The following is a 14,619-nucleotide window of genomic DNA, read 5'->3' as shown; positions in this document are numbered from 1 at the left end:
GTGTGTGTGTGCGTGTGTGTGTGTGTGTGTGTGTGTGTGTGTATAGTTACGAATACAACGTTCATAGTCCATAGCCATAATTTGGACAGTTATCTTTTTGTTTCATCATGCAAATCGTGCTTTTTGCGATTCTACACAATCGTCCAAGAGCAAACAAACCACATAATTTTGGATATGGCAATCAATTAATTGCTTCACTAAAAATGTCATTTGTCTCATATATTGTAATATTTGTGGTAAAAAATATGTCGGGGAAACAAAAACACCTTTCATATGAGAATGACACTACATAGATCAGCTATCAAATCATATAAGCTTGACCAACCAGTAGCCGAAGATTTCAATTCAGCCGGTCTCTCAGTTGCACATTTCAGAGTTATTGCAATCGAACAACAACAAGAAGAACAACAGCAGCAGCAGCTGCAGCAATAAAACAGCACTTGTAATGCGCCATCTATCTAGCGTGCTATTCCAAGGCACACTATAATGCTAATTGGAGACACAAATATCGTAAGGATAAAGAAAATCACTGGGAACTTTTACTTAAAACCTCCATACCTTTTAAAATCAATGATTATTAAGAGAGATCTTATAGTACACTAAACGAGGAATATGAGGAAGGACTAGTGTTGTCCGAAAGCTCACATTAGTACATTTATAATACATTAAGCAGCCCTAATAGAAAAACAGAGTGATCTTAAAAAATATTCTCTACTTTGACACATAAGGCATTCATAATATCATCATCATCATCATCATCATCATCATCATCATCATCATCATCATCATCATTACGCCCTGTACCTACTTCTTTTGACGTTTTCAAAACCGTTCACCTCAATATCATTTGTGATTTGATTAGTTTTGCTTAGATAAAGCATTGTGTAAACGTTGGCTGACATATACATCATAGTCTGTTCACCACATCCCATTGGTTTTCCAATCAATGACCCAGGATTTAAACCATTGATCACTGAACTGACGGTTGGGGTCATTATATCACCTGAAATATATAAGATAATATAAAGAATAAAATAAAGAATACATAATCTCCCATGTAAATATATACTTTTTCACTCCAATGGCTAAAACATAACTGCTCCCTGATTAATGATTGTTGGTTACGTGACATTGTATATTATTTTGACTACAAGCAACGAGTGCTAATACATTAGTATAAGTGCGTATAAGTTTACCCATGAATTGCCACGTATCAATTTAGGTTAATTTGCAATCTTGTAATTACAATATTGAAGACTAACAATAAGAAATATAATTTTTAAAATGAAACTTATTTTGTTATTAAAACACATTAATAAAACAAAAACACATTTTACACATATTTATTCTGTTTTACTCTTAAATATGATATTGTATATAAAATTATTAATATTATAATATTTTTATAACATACAAAGTCTCTATTTATTTTTTGTTGTTGAAAGGTAAATTAGAGCTTTTTGCACTTAAGCAAAAGCAATGTAAAATGTCGACTGTTCTGAAAAATAAGTACAATCCAAGCAAACACAACGTTTTTTTTTTATAACGTTTGCAAACGTTGTGGTTAGGTATGTCACACAATTTCAACGTTATTTAGATGTGGAATTACATTCTAAATACGTATTTATGGTTTAACAAAAATAGCGTTAATAAGATGTAATGTAAATATACATTATTACCAAATTAACATTGAGAATATTTTGGTTATATATGCAGCAATATCCAATGTATTAATGCACATGAAAATATATTTTAGATTTTAAAGTAGGACGTATAAATACGAAAATAATAAAATAAATAAAAGCTAATCATAACCCCACAAACATATGTTTCATGTTTCACAAATATTATACTTACAAAAGCATGCTAACAAATAAGAAAATATTAAGCAATATTTACACATTAATTATTGTGTTAATATAGTTTATTATAAGACTTACTGAAAACTGTCACAAATGAAGTGAAAACAAGTTCGTAATTTCAAATGCTCCGATGAGGGCAGTATAATAGATGCAGCAGAGTATATTGGCCCTAACGGCCGCCATACAAAAAAATCTATAAATCAATCAGCCGAAAAGATCTATTAATCAATCAGCCGAGTGTTCCTAGAGCTCCTCACCAGAGATAAAAATACTTCAAAGAAATTTGGAATGAATCAAAAACGCTCTCTCAGTGGCAATTAGGCCTATATTAAAAAGAAAATGAAGAGGATAAGGATCAAAAACAATACAGAGCTATATCTATCCTCATAGGCTCTTATAATAGGTTCATGGTATTAATATAACACTTCGCAGATTAACTCTATTTATGGGCAACAACTTTCCAACACTAAGTTTGACTTTAGAGTTTAAAACGTCCGAAATTATGGAATATTCTTGATGAAGCAAGAGGTACGGTAGCTTATTGATCTAAACACATGTTATACATGCTACATCGATTTATCTGCTGCACTGGATCACGTAAATAAATTCTTCTGTATTTTGTCTCTACACAGACTATGCAATAAGGATATGGAAGCATAGATTATAAATCACATACGCAGAGAAACTGTCTATACGATATGTTATTCCTCTAGCAGCGGACCACAACGAAGTAAATTTCCATCCTCTGGCCTTACGCCAATAATATACATTAATGAGCTAAACATTGAAACCATAGTGTGGAACTTGGATGAAAACCTTGATGGTTCACTACCAGAGAGTTTCATTACAATTAAAAAAAAACTGCTGCACTAAGGACATGGAATAATTCATACAATTAAACTAATAAATACTGTTTGTAATGTTTCGATCCGTTATCAACAGATCTTCATCAAACAAATGATTGGTTTGCTAGTTGTTGACGGCTTAAATACTTGTGTGCATGGAATACCTGTGACAACATACATAATCGTATATATCAAGCCCACGAATCACCTTGGCCAAACATCGCCAGATGCTCACCAACCCGAATATTCCTCTCTAACTTACTTAGTCCTGGCTCAAAATGAAATACAAATAAATTTAATCAACCTATAGCTCTTTCTAAGGAACATGGTATAATACGGCTTCAAAAGGAAAAACTCCGCTCTTCATTCGGCTCATCCAATGACAATATTTCAATCGAATGGGGGTTCAGCCGAAGTAACGACAAGCAGCTATACTTGGTAACCAAGACCTCATCAATGACGAACGTCTATCAGGATCAACAAATGAAGTGGTGCTCACACATCTTCAGGCGCGAAAATAATCATCCTTGTAAAATGTTGGCATTTAATGTCACCAAAGATAGAACAAAAGCACCCTCGATTCTTGATATTGCAGTTAAGTTCTCAGGTGAGTAAATAAGTCAGCACATCAAGGGCAGCTTCAATAGACATCATTAGCCTCTGACATACTGTTACCAAGGTATTTTTTACATTGCTGTTTTTAATGAAGTAAGGAATTAAAATGAATTAGACTGGAAAGAAAGAAAATGTAAGAGGGAATAAAAAAATGAAATTGGAACAGGAAAGAGGCAAGGACAAAAAAAAAAAGAAAAAAGAAAAGAAAGAATTATAAGTTCTTTAGTTTTGAAAATGTAAGATAAACTAGGAAATGAAAAGAAATGAAAGAAAAGAAAGAAAAATAAGGAAAGGAAAGACAGGTCAAGAAAACCATAAAAAGAGTTTGAGAAAGAAAACAAAATATAAGAAAGAAAAGGGAAAGAACGAAACATAAGAAAGAAAAGAACAAAATAGTCAAGGAAACCTACGAAATTGTAAAAGAATGTAAGGAAAAGAAATAATTGTAAAAACGAAAAGGAAAGAAAAGGTAAGATTAGAAAAGATAAGGTATTACAAGAAAGAAAAGGGAAAAAATAAGGGAGAAAATAAGAAAAAAGAGAAGAAAGATAAGAGAAAGAAACACACAGGAAAGGTAAAAAAAGATAACTTTAAAATACACTAAGGTAGGAAAAGAAAAGGAAAGATAAAAAAGCAAAAAGAAAGGAAAGTGACCCAATAGTATGAAAATACTGATTGAAAGTCATGTTGGCTACAAAATGTATGTAAAATGAAAGACAGAACTACTGTACAAGATCTTACATAGAATATTGCTGACAAACGAAATGATTTATATATGGAAATTAAAGGAAAATGACACATGCAGTAAACATTTGGAGAGGTAGAAGATGAAAAACACATTTTATTTAGTTGTATGTATATTCAGACCTTATGGACAAAAGGTTGTGGTGTCATAAATGATATTGGACACCACAATGTTTCTTTTAAAAACCTCATAATAGAAACACGAGATGTAGTAGTAGACTACACTTCCTGCGGCCTCCGTATTTATTATAAATAACATTTTGTCAGATTTAGGTAAGACAATGTCTACATTTATATAGAATTAATTTAAGTATGACATTACTTTGAGAATGAAGGTTGATAGATATACTAATATAGAACAAGGAAAAGGAAAGTAAGAAACGATACAAGGCCATATTTTATGTACTTAAAAAAATAAAGAAAAAATAGTGGAAATTTATTGTTATAAATGAACAGAAAGAAACAAAGATAGAAAAAAGTAATTCAATTAATTTTTCCTTTAACATTCCTTTATATTATAACAAACATACAGTAATTGTGTATAGTGAAATTCATGAATATAGACACGGCATATGTATATTATAAACTAAAAAGAAAACAAAAAAGACGAAATAATGTAAATTTATATAAAAAATCAAAGACTGTGGAAGCTTTCGTAAGGTACTAGAACCTGTCTCTTATACACATCTAGATGTGTATAAGAGACAGTATATGTATATTCCAGAAATGTGAACATTTCTCCCATAAAAAATATATATACTTATGAAATTAAATTATTTTTACGATTAAAGCCAAATTTTTCAATTTAATTGAGACATTTAATGCATGATCAATGTAAATCGAAATAAGCGCATTATGTTTTACATTACTGATGTTCTAATCTGTAAAACTATTGCGATTATTCCGTTGTACTGGTCTACACAGCCCTTGTTGTGGACAAACGAAAGTAGCTAGTATCAGTTTACGGGTAGCTCATTCACGAGGTGAATTTTAGAGTAGAATGATGTCACTGTACGAGAGTGTTCACACATTGAGTACTTTGAGAAGGTAAAAAGTGCTATATAAAACAACATTACATTTCACAAATGCCATCATATACATAAATTACTCATGTTATTAGATTTTTATTTTATATTGCCTTAAAAATTTAAGCCGATGATTAGATACATTGATATATTGTAGTAAAATTATTAATAAAACTGAGGATGTAATAACACATGTGTCAAAGTAAACTTTATTCAGAAACCTAACAGAAAATATGACTTACCAAAAAACGTGACATAGCATTGCTCCGTTCCTGCAATGGCATTCAAGTCGGAGACTCGTATATCGATAGTGTCCGTCTGAAGTTTATTAGCACGATCTTTGAAAGCTAAACGACAGATGAAAATAACATTATTTTATTATTATTATAACTACTGAAAACAACAATAGCCATGTTACACCAATGTTAATCAACATATCATAATGTTAGCCTTCACTGCTGCCCCCTAAAATACGAAATAAAGGGGTGGGGTGTTTTTGTTTTTTGGTCTGATGAATTTATGAACCATTCTTTATGTAAATAATAGTCATGATTTCGTTATTCAGCCACAAATCACAAGTGCCAAGAGCCATATTTTGTGTTACTGACTGTATTACTGTGTAGTTTTCAGGGAAGCGAAGAAAATATTGCCACATGCCTGTCCCTAAATGGTAAAACAAAAAAAAACAAACATTTGTTAAAGGCCTTATATGAAGCTGTTGGTACATTGTCTAGTAGTGGACAGTTGGAATTCACAACAGCTACATAGATAAGCCTATAATCTCCAAAGGTACGACTAGGCCCATAAACATTTCAATACAACTTTCATTTATTGACATTCCTCAAAACATAATGTCCATCGATGCTCCATTCACAAATTTTAAGTACATTAAAATTGAAATTGAAGGCGAATTACAAAAATTATAGAAATTGTCGATTAAAAATACAATCGATTATCTAATTACGATAAAATAGATGAAATGAGTTGTCATGTTGACGAAAGTACCTTTAAAATTAACGACGGTATGACTTTCGACCTTTCAAGCCTAAAACCAAAGATACTCTTTGCTACAACATACTCAATTCGGTACTAGAGGTTACTAACGAAAAAGCCCTCATCCAACAAATGATACCCATGATCTTGATAGAGTTTGTGATTTCGTGAATGAACAGACAAGCAGGGCCCTGCTCATTTGATTAAAGTTTATTCTTAATTTCCTGGGTTATGAAACCTTGTACCGTTGCAACTTCAGCAGTGGAACGAGTCGTTTGTTGTTAATATTTGCCAGGGTACCTAATAAATATATATTTTTATGTCGTAATTACGACTTATTATGTCGAAATTTCGACAGACGTATGTCGTAATTACGACTTATTATGTCGAAATTTCGACTTACGTATGTCGTAATTACGACATATTATGTCGCAATTTCGACATATTATGTCGTAATTTCGACATACGTATGTTGAAATTTCGACATAATAAGTCGTATTTATGACATACGTAAGTCGAAATTTCGACATAATAAGTCGTAATTACGACATACGTATGTCGTAATTTCGACATATTATGTCGAAATTTCGACATACGTAAGTTGAAATTTCGACATAATAAGTCGTAATTACGACATACGTATGTCAAAATTTCGACATAATAAGTCGTAATTACGACATACGTATGTTGTAATTTCGACATATTTATGTCGTAATTACGACATAGGCTTGGGCCACTATAGATCTATGCATGTCGCGTAATGAAAGTTAAGTAGGACTGACAACATTAATGACCAGATGCCTAGAGAGGCTTTCGTCGACCAGCAGCTAGCCTGATTGGTAACTTTTACCTTTTCTGTGTATTTATTAATAATAGGATAATAATAGTAAATCTAAATGCCCTGACGTTTGAAGCTCATTCTCAATAAAACAAGCTATATCCAACAGGTCTGAGTGGGGTTTTTTGCCTGAACAGGCCCATTTTAAGAGGTCGTCGTTTTAGAGTCCTTTTGCTTATAAATACATTATGCTTTGACAGCAGAATTGAAATAATTTCATTATAAGTCAATCCAAGGTGAAAATAACGCCGGATTAAACCCTGGCAACGAATCGGCGGCATACGTACGTTGTAATTAGGACTTATTATGTCCAAATTTCGACATCGAAATTACGACATACGTATGTCGTAATTACGACTTATTATGTCGAAATTTCGACATAATAAGTCGTAGTTACGACATAAAAATATATATTTCTGTGACCCTAATAGGCTTTCGTAAGGTACTAGAACAGATGATTTGTGAAATTTAGTAGATAGTGAAATAGGACCATTTGAGAGTCTAGAGACATCGGCGCAAGATCGCTTGTTATTGTATTCCGACTCCGAACTGGATCGTTTATGGGACGAGTAAGCCGGTATAACTTCAAAGTTGTCGACAGCAATTTGTTTTCTCTTCGTTGGCTTCTTTCTTTGCTTTTTCAGCAGAGTATAGTGGGTTTTGAGTAAGCTTACTTGCCTCTCTTTTTCAAACAGGACAATATGTTTTGCAAAAAGGCGACATCACATCTAATTGATTTATATTCTTTTTTAAGATGTTTATTATTGCTACGCAATTTATCAATTTCAGATATCAAGGCAGCGTCGTCTCCCTTTGAGGTTGTACCGCACACTTGTGCTCGACGTGGGGGGGGGGGAGGTCCCCGACGAGGGGTCAGATTTCCCCGACGAAAGCAATGTGGGCGTGGTCGAGCTTCGAATAAAAGGCTTCGAAAGTGGTCCAGGGGGCGAAGGCCCCGAAAATTTTAACAATTTAGGGGTTTCAAAGGCTTATTTAATCGATATAATTTTTTTTGTGCTTCATTGCTTCTCCTTGCATTACGACCTGTCTCTTATACACATCTAGATGTGTATAAGAGACAGGTACATGACCGGCGGAACCGGGGGGCTGGGGGGCGGGCCCCCACTGTTTGGCAAAAAATATATAATGTCTGGAGATTTTTGTATGATCGGAAAGAAATGCAAGAAAAGAAAGAGGGAAGGAGGAGAAGGATGGAAAAGAAAATGTTTATCCAGTCCCCGACCGAGTTACATTTTCTCGCAATTCACATTGGCGGATCTGGGGGAGGGGGGTCATCGGTCCTGACCCCTCCCTTGGGCCAAAAAAAAGGGAGGAAAGAATTCTAGACCTACTTTTTCAGGACCCGTGAGCTGATTTTTTTTTTTTTTTTTTTTTTTATACACTTAAGAAAATTAGAATTTTGAAGAACATAAAAGTCATTAAGACACAATTCAAATGTCGAAAAAGCTTATTTCCCGCCATCTAGGAATCACAATTTTCCAGGGGGAGAACCCCGGACCATCCTTTATGAGATTTATCGATTCATGGAAAAAAGTATACGCATGCAACTACTCATTTGTTTATGTGTATACACACATAAAATAAAAAATGCGAAATAATTACCTGACGGGGAAAACCTTGAATTTTGAAGAAAAAATTTTCATTTCCCGCCATCTAGAAATCGAAATTTTTTTCCCGGGGAAACCCGGGCCCCCTTTTTCTTTGGTGTTCATTGATTCATTGTATCATTTTCAAGAAGGGGAAAACCTTGAATTTTGAAGAACTTAAAAAGTAATTAAAAGACACCTCTAAAGTCGGGAAAACTAATTTCCGCCTTCTAAGAATCAAACTTTTCCTGGAAAGAGCCCTCAGACCCCCTTTCTATTTGGTATTTATCGATTCATGGAAAAAATCGTATGCAACTACTCGGTTTTTTTTTATGTATGTATACACACATAAGGCCTATTTACTGTAAAAGCAATGGGAAAAAATTACCTGACCGTTTTCAAGAGAGGAAAACCTTGAATTTTGAAGAACTTAAAAGTAATTAAGACACCCCAGAAGTCGGAAAAGCTCATTTCCCGCAACCTAGGAATCAAAATTTTCCCGGGGGAGGACCCCCTTTCTTTTTAGGATTTATCAATTCATGAAAGAAAAAAATTCGTATGCAACTACTCAATTCTTTTTATGTAGGCCTATGTATACACACATAAAGGCTTATTTACTGTAACAAGTGGAAAAAAATTACCTGACCGTTTTTAAGGGAGGAAACCTTAAATTTTGAAGAACTTTAATTAAAATCGCTAAAAGATACTTTGGAAATCGGGAAAGCTCATTTCCCACCATTTAGAAATCAACATTTTCCCGGGGAGAATCCGAACCTCCCTTTTCTCTTTGGGTTCATTGATTCATTATAATACTTTTCAAGAGGGGAAAACCTTGAATTTTGAAGAACTTAAAAGTAATTAAAAGACAACTTAGAAGTCGGGAAGCTCATTTCCCGCCTTCTAGGAATCAAAATTTTCCAGGGGGAGAACCTCGGACCCCCTTTTTTGGGGGATTTGTCGACTCATGGAAAAAAAATCGTATGCAACTACTCAATTTTGGTTTATGTATGTATACACAAATAAGGCATATCTACTGTAATAACAATGGGGGAAATTTACCTGACCGCTTTCAAGAGGGGAAAGCCTTGAATTTTGAAGAACTTAAAAGTCGCTAAAAGATGCTTCAGAAGTCGGGAAAGCTCATTTCCCACCATTTAAAAATCAACATTTTCCCGGGGAAAACCTGAACCTCCCTTTTCTCTTTGGGTTTATTGATTCATTATAATAATTTTCAAGGGGGGAAATCCTTGAATTTTGAAGAACTTAAAAGTAATAAAAAGACACCTCAAAAGTCGGGGAAACTAATTTCCGCCTTCTAGGAATCAAAATTTTGCAGGAGGAGAACCCCCAGACCACCCTTTCTTTTTGGGATTTATCGATTCATGGGAAAAAAATCGTATGCAACTTCTCATTTTTTTTTTTTTTTTTAATGTATGTATACACTCATAAGGCCTATTTACTCTAAAAGCAATGGGAAAAATTACCTGATCGTTTTCAAAAGGGAAAAAATCTTGAATTTTTAAGAACTTAAAAGTAATTAAGACACCTCATCGCAGAAGCTCATTTCCCGCCATCTAGGAATCAAAATTTTCCCAGGGGAGAACCCCCGACCCCCTTTTTTCTTTGGAGCTTATCGATTCATTGAAAAAAGAATACGTAGGCCTACGCAACTACTCATTTTTTTTATGTATGTTTACGCACAGGCTTATTTACTGTAATAAGAATGAGAAGTTTACCTGACCGTTTTCAAGAGTGGGAAAACCCTGAATTTTGAAGAACAAAGTCATTAGACTTTTGAAGAATTTTGAAGAACAAAGTCATTAGACACCTAGCTCAAAAGTCGAGAAAAGTCATTTCCCGCCATCTAGAAATCAACATTTCCCGGGGAAGGACCCCGGACCCCCTAGATTTGATTCCATATCTGCATGATTCATATTCCCATTCATCTTATAAGCGCCCCCCCCCCTCCACTTTGAAAAACGTTCCGCCGGCCCTGCAGCATTAGTATATTTACAGGTAGTCTGTCAGGAACGGATTCATCTTCGGAAATGTTACAATCTTTGTATGGTTTATTTAACGTAGTACAACCTACATGGGGAGAGTAATTAGGTATTCCTTGACTTTCTATGTTTGGCAGCCCCTGAAAGGTGGCTCCGGGAATAGCCTCCGTATTAGCTTGGCATTCATTCAGGCCTTGTATCATAAATTGCAGGCGTTATTCCAACAGCCACTGCGTATCCTTTTTTCTTTTTATGTTTCTCTTTATGATTTTCGGCCATCGCACATCACTGTCGATAAATAAAAGATTGTACTACAGCGTAGGTGTTCAGCGACGATTGACAGCTCAGTTGACAGTTCTTACAGCAATTTTGGTGTTTAGTTACGTAACAGCTATGCAGTGAAACTGCGGCTTCTTTGTTGTTAAGGAAAACAAAGAAACGGCACCAAAATGGAAAAAAAAAACTATGTGCCATCAATGCAGGCTAAAAATAGTTCAAAACACGAATCATGCAATAGTAAGGTGCATAGATAGTGTAGATGATGATAATCGATATACGTGAAGAGTTTGATTTAAAGGTAACGTTTAGCATCCAATCGCTGTGCTGGGGTTGGGGAGTGCCCTTATACTGATCGACATCACGGGCGAGAGTGGCACCCAGAACGCAATTATTATTGGCCTTATTTACTCAATTGCTTCTCCTTGCATTACGACTGATGATTAAATCATACTGTAATTTATAGATCCACCCGTTGCTTTGTTACCAAATTGAATTGAAATTGAATTGAAATTGAATTGAAATTGAATTGAAATTGAATTGAAATTGAATTGAAATTGAATTGAAATAAAATTAAAATTAAAATTAAATTGAAATTAAATTGAACAAAATTTATAAACCGAAAGTTGCAATTTGAAAAAAAATAGACTTATGGTACAGACTTAAAAAATTCAAATAAATATAATTGTTGTATCGGTGTATTTTCGTATTGATGCTTACTTTCTGGTTTGAATGGAAATTCATTATCTAATGGAACATCATCCTCTTGGGCATCACCATCTTCAGCAGCACTATCACGTGCACCAGTTGGGTCAATAAGAATATTTGTAGAATGATACCTCTCAACACCTTCAGCCTGTTGAAAAAAAAATTAATTGATGAAAAAGGTAAAACCGCGTTAGTCTGCTTAACAACTATTTTCAAGTAATGACAGAATTTATCACTTTAAAGATCAGCTACTGTAAAGCTAATTATTTTCGCAATAAAGCGATGATCGCGAAAATTAAGGACGCGTGAAAATCGCAAAATTCTATATAATAGTTTTTTTTCTTCTAGCTATCTAAAATACAATTGATATTCCATCAATAAAGATTTCGTGTAAATGTTCTTGCTTCTTTGTGTATTATTTTTCAATCATAATCACAATGAGTATTATAAATTGCTAAACGCAATTTTCTTATTCTGAGAATATTTAGTTATTTTGGCTAGTAAATGTGTATATATTTTCGCTAGTTTCCGTCCACGCAGTGGAGTTCGTAAGGTGACTGTATTATTGAGATAGGTAATATCAGCCATAAAGAGTAGATGTGCTGAAAGCAACAAGGTATTATATGAAAAGTTGTAGATGAAGGAACAAAAAGCGAATAAAAAATTAACCGGTTTTCTAAGTACAAACGATTAATGTGCATACAATAGGTTGTATAGCAGATTTTCATAAAAATTTTTATAAAGTTTAAGAATGATAATAATATACAATAAACCCAATTAAACCAAAAGGCAACGGAACTAAGATGACGAGTCAAATGGTCGAGTGATCAAGGTAGTGGCACCGCAACATATAGCCATAAAATATCGTTCGAGCGGCACGTTCACCTATGTTTTGTTAAGAAAATAAGACTTCTTAGATAAAAAATATAAGCCGTAGGCCCAGTGTACACAATTGGCTAATGTGCACTAAATAGAACGCATTACATCTTTCGAGTCGAAGAGGGGGTTATCCAGGTGTACTGGTCCATCTCATAGCTCCTGTCATTGCACACAGAGAAATAAAAGTGTGCTAAAAGTTCATTTTGGTGAAGAAGGGTATACCCTGGAGAATCTACACTGAAAATATTTTACATTTAAACAAATTTTAAGGGTGGTATTTTTCTACGAAGGTCGGGAATCGCCTAATAAATATTTTAAATGCTATAATTGACAAAATTATATTAAACCACGATTGTTGTATTAAAGAAATTTCAGAATCATTTCAATGTGTACACGTTTCTTGTACAGTAATTGGAGAACTAATAAATCATTGTTTAAACCACTGAAAAAAATATTAGGAATTGTGTTTTTAGAAAAGAAGGGGAGAAAGTTTAGATTCATGTGGATTCATGTTTTAACTTCTATATCACCATCTTCAGTATATTCTTGGCTTTATGATGGTGCAAAACAAACTCGTAGTTTGACAACAGCATTACTTGTTCGGATGAAGCTATAATGTTTTAACTCAGAACAAAGGACAAGATATTCCTTCCATTTCAGCAGAACACACACCGAAGACAACCCAAACTGGGACGTCCTATCAAAGTATAGGAGAATCTTTCTGAGAGATTGCGAAAGAGAAAAGCATGTTGACACAAAATGAACCTATTGAACTTCTGAAGATCAATCGGTATCTGAAGTATGTGCTAAAATTGTCAATGATGACTCCGTCATGTCCTACCACGCTAAGGAAACTCATCACAAAACCTGTAGACAAACCGGAATCTTTCAAGGCAGATCAGACATTGTCCCTCTTCGTACAGTCAGACATGACTAAACGATCTTACCAAACGGTGAGATGTGGCGCAAAACGCAAAAGGCCTAACATCTACCCTCCTTACAACAAAATAAGAGAAGCAAAAAAGCAATGCTATCCTGTTGGTATATCTGCAGTCGATGAGGATTCAGCCAAATCTTTCTCGATCACACTGCACTGAGAATCATCCAGGAACAAATAGAGACCACTACATAATTTATTGAAAACCTTGAAAATGAACCATTTTCATGCAAGCTAATTTGTCAATGGGGTTCTGACGGGAAGTCTGGCGAGAGTCAATACAAACAAACGTTTAGAAAAACAGATCATTTTGATAAGAGCAAGTTTTGTACCACACTTGTTCCTCAGCAACTGAGGTTTGGAAAACGCGTCAACACAATTTTACCAACCAATTCATTTGCAATTCAAAAAATGAAACTACAGAATTAATTCAAGAAGAATACGATGGAATTAATTCAGCAATTACAGCCTATGAATGTAACATTGGATGATATAAACTACGATACGGATGCAGCCAATCCAAGAAAAGACAATATATGCAACTTTTGATTGGCAATTGACAATGGTTGACCAAAAAGTTATTAATGCACTGACAGAGACCAAGTCATCTATGCGGTGCTTTATTCAGTGGCTTCGCCCCCCCCCCCCCCACTGCGCCCCTGATGTGGCTAATGAGGTTCACTGACATTTTTAAATATCGATGATTGCTCGAATTCAGCTCAACCAGTTTGTAGTTTTGACTGGCAAAACTACGGGAGACTTCGCTGTTGTTCTTCTAAAATCACTCAATGGATGTTTAATTTATATTGTGTAGTTTTAGTTTACAGTACAGTATGCAATCACAGGCATTTATACAAACTCACAGTATTCTCTACACACTTTTCTTTGTTGTAACACAATGGCTAAAGTACAATCTCCTTCCCGGTTATTCATGTTTCTAAGATTTAACTGTCATTCGTATTAAGATACAAAATACAAGAGTTTGATCATGGTTTAAAAATGTTCTGTATAATGAATAAACTGCTATAAAACAATATGATGTTCATTTTGATTCTTTAATTTCATAGAAATTTCATTTAATTTATACATTATTATTACATTACGCCACAACTATATTTGTGGGGCTACTCACAAATCCAGCGTGTTCCAGCATGTTCAGAACACGTTGGATCCAGCGTGTTCAGAACATCGCAGCCCGTTTGGTTCTCCACATCCAAGCCCGTTTGGTTCTCCACATCCCAGCAAGGCAGCACATCACACCAGCATTGGAGCAGCTACATTGGTTGCCAG

At 34.5% G+C, this 14,619-nt stretch overlaps 1 protein-coding gene across 1 annotated transcript in view; it reads right to left on the bottom strand.

Annotated features, from left to right (window-relative positions):
- The window catches only part of LOC117123171 (complement C3-like), an 80,314-nt gene that overhangs the window by 13,318 nt on the left and 52,377 nt on the right, over nt 1–14,619 (bottom strand). Inside the window, exons 20-23 of the mRNA XM_033269024.1 lie at nt 12,923–13,002; nt 11,526–11,661; nt 5,334–5,438; nt 809–1,003 (exon numbers count right to left, since the gene is read on the bottom strand). Of these exons, the coding sequence (XP_033124915.1) occupies nt 809–1,003; nt 5,334–5,438; nt 11,526–11,661; nt 12,923–13,002 (516 nt within the window). The remainder of the gene's footprint in view (nt 1–808; nt 1,004–5,333; nt 5,439–11,525; nt 11,662–12,922; nt 13,003–14,619) is intronic.

Source organism: Anneissia japonica, unplaced genomic scaffold (assembly GCF_011630105.1).
Source record: "Anneissia japonica isolate Jap-2015-1 unplaced genomic scaffold, ASM1163010v1 scaffold560_len657749_cov147, whole genome shotgun sequence".
Classification (NCBI taxonomy): domain Eukaryota; kingdom Metazoa; phylum Echinodermata; class Crinoidea; order Comatulida; family Comatulidae; genus Anneissia; species Anneissia japonica.
Note: the sequence above shows the minus strand (reverse complement) of the source record. Positions and strands in the feature narration are given on the sequence as shown.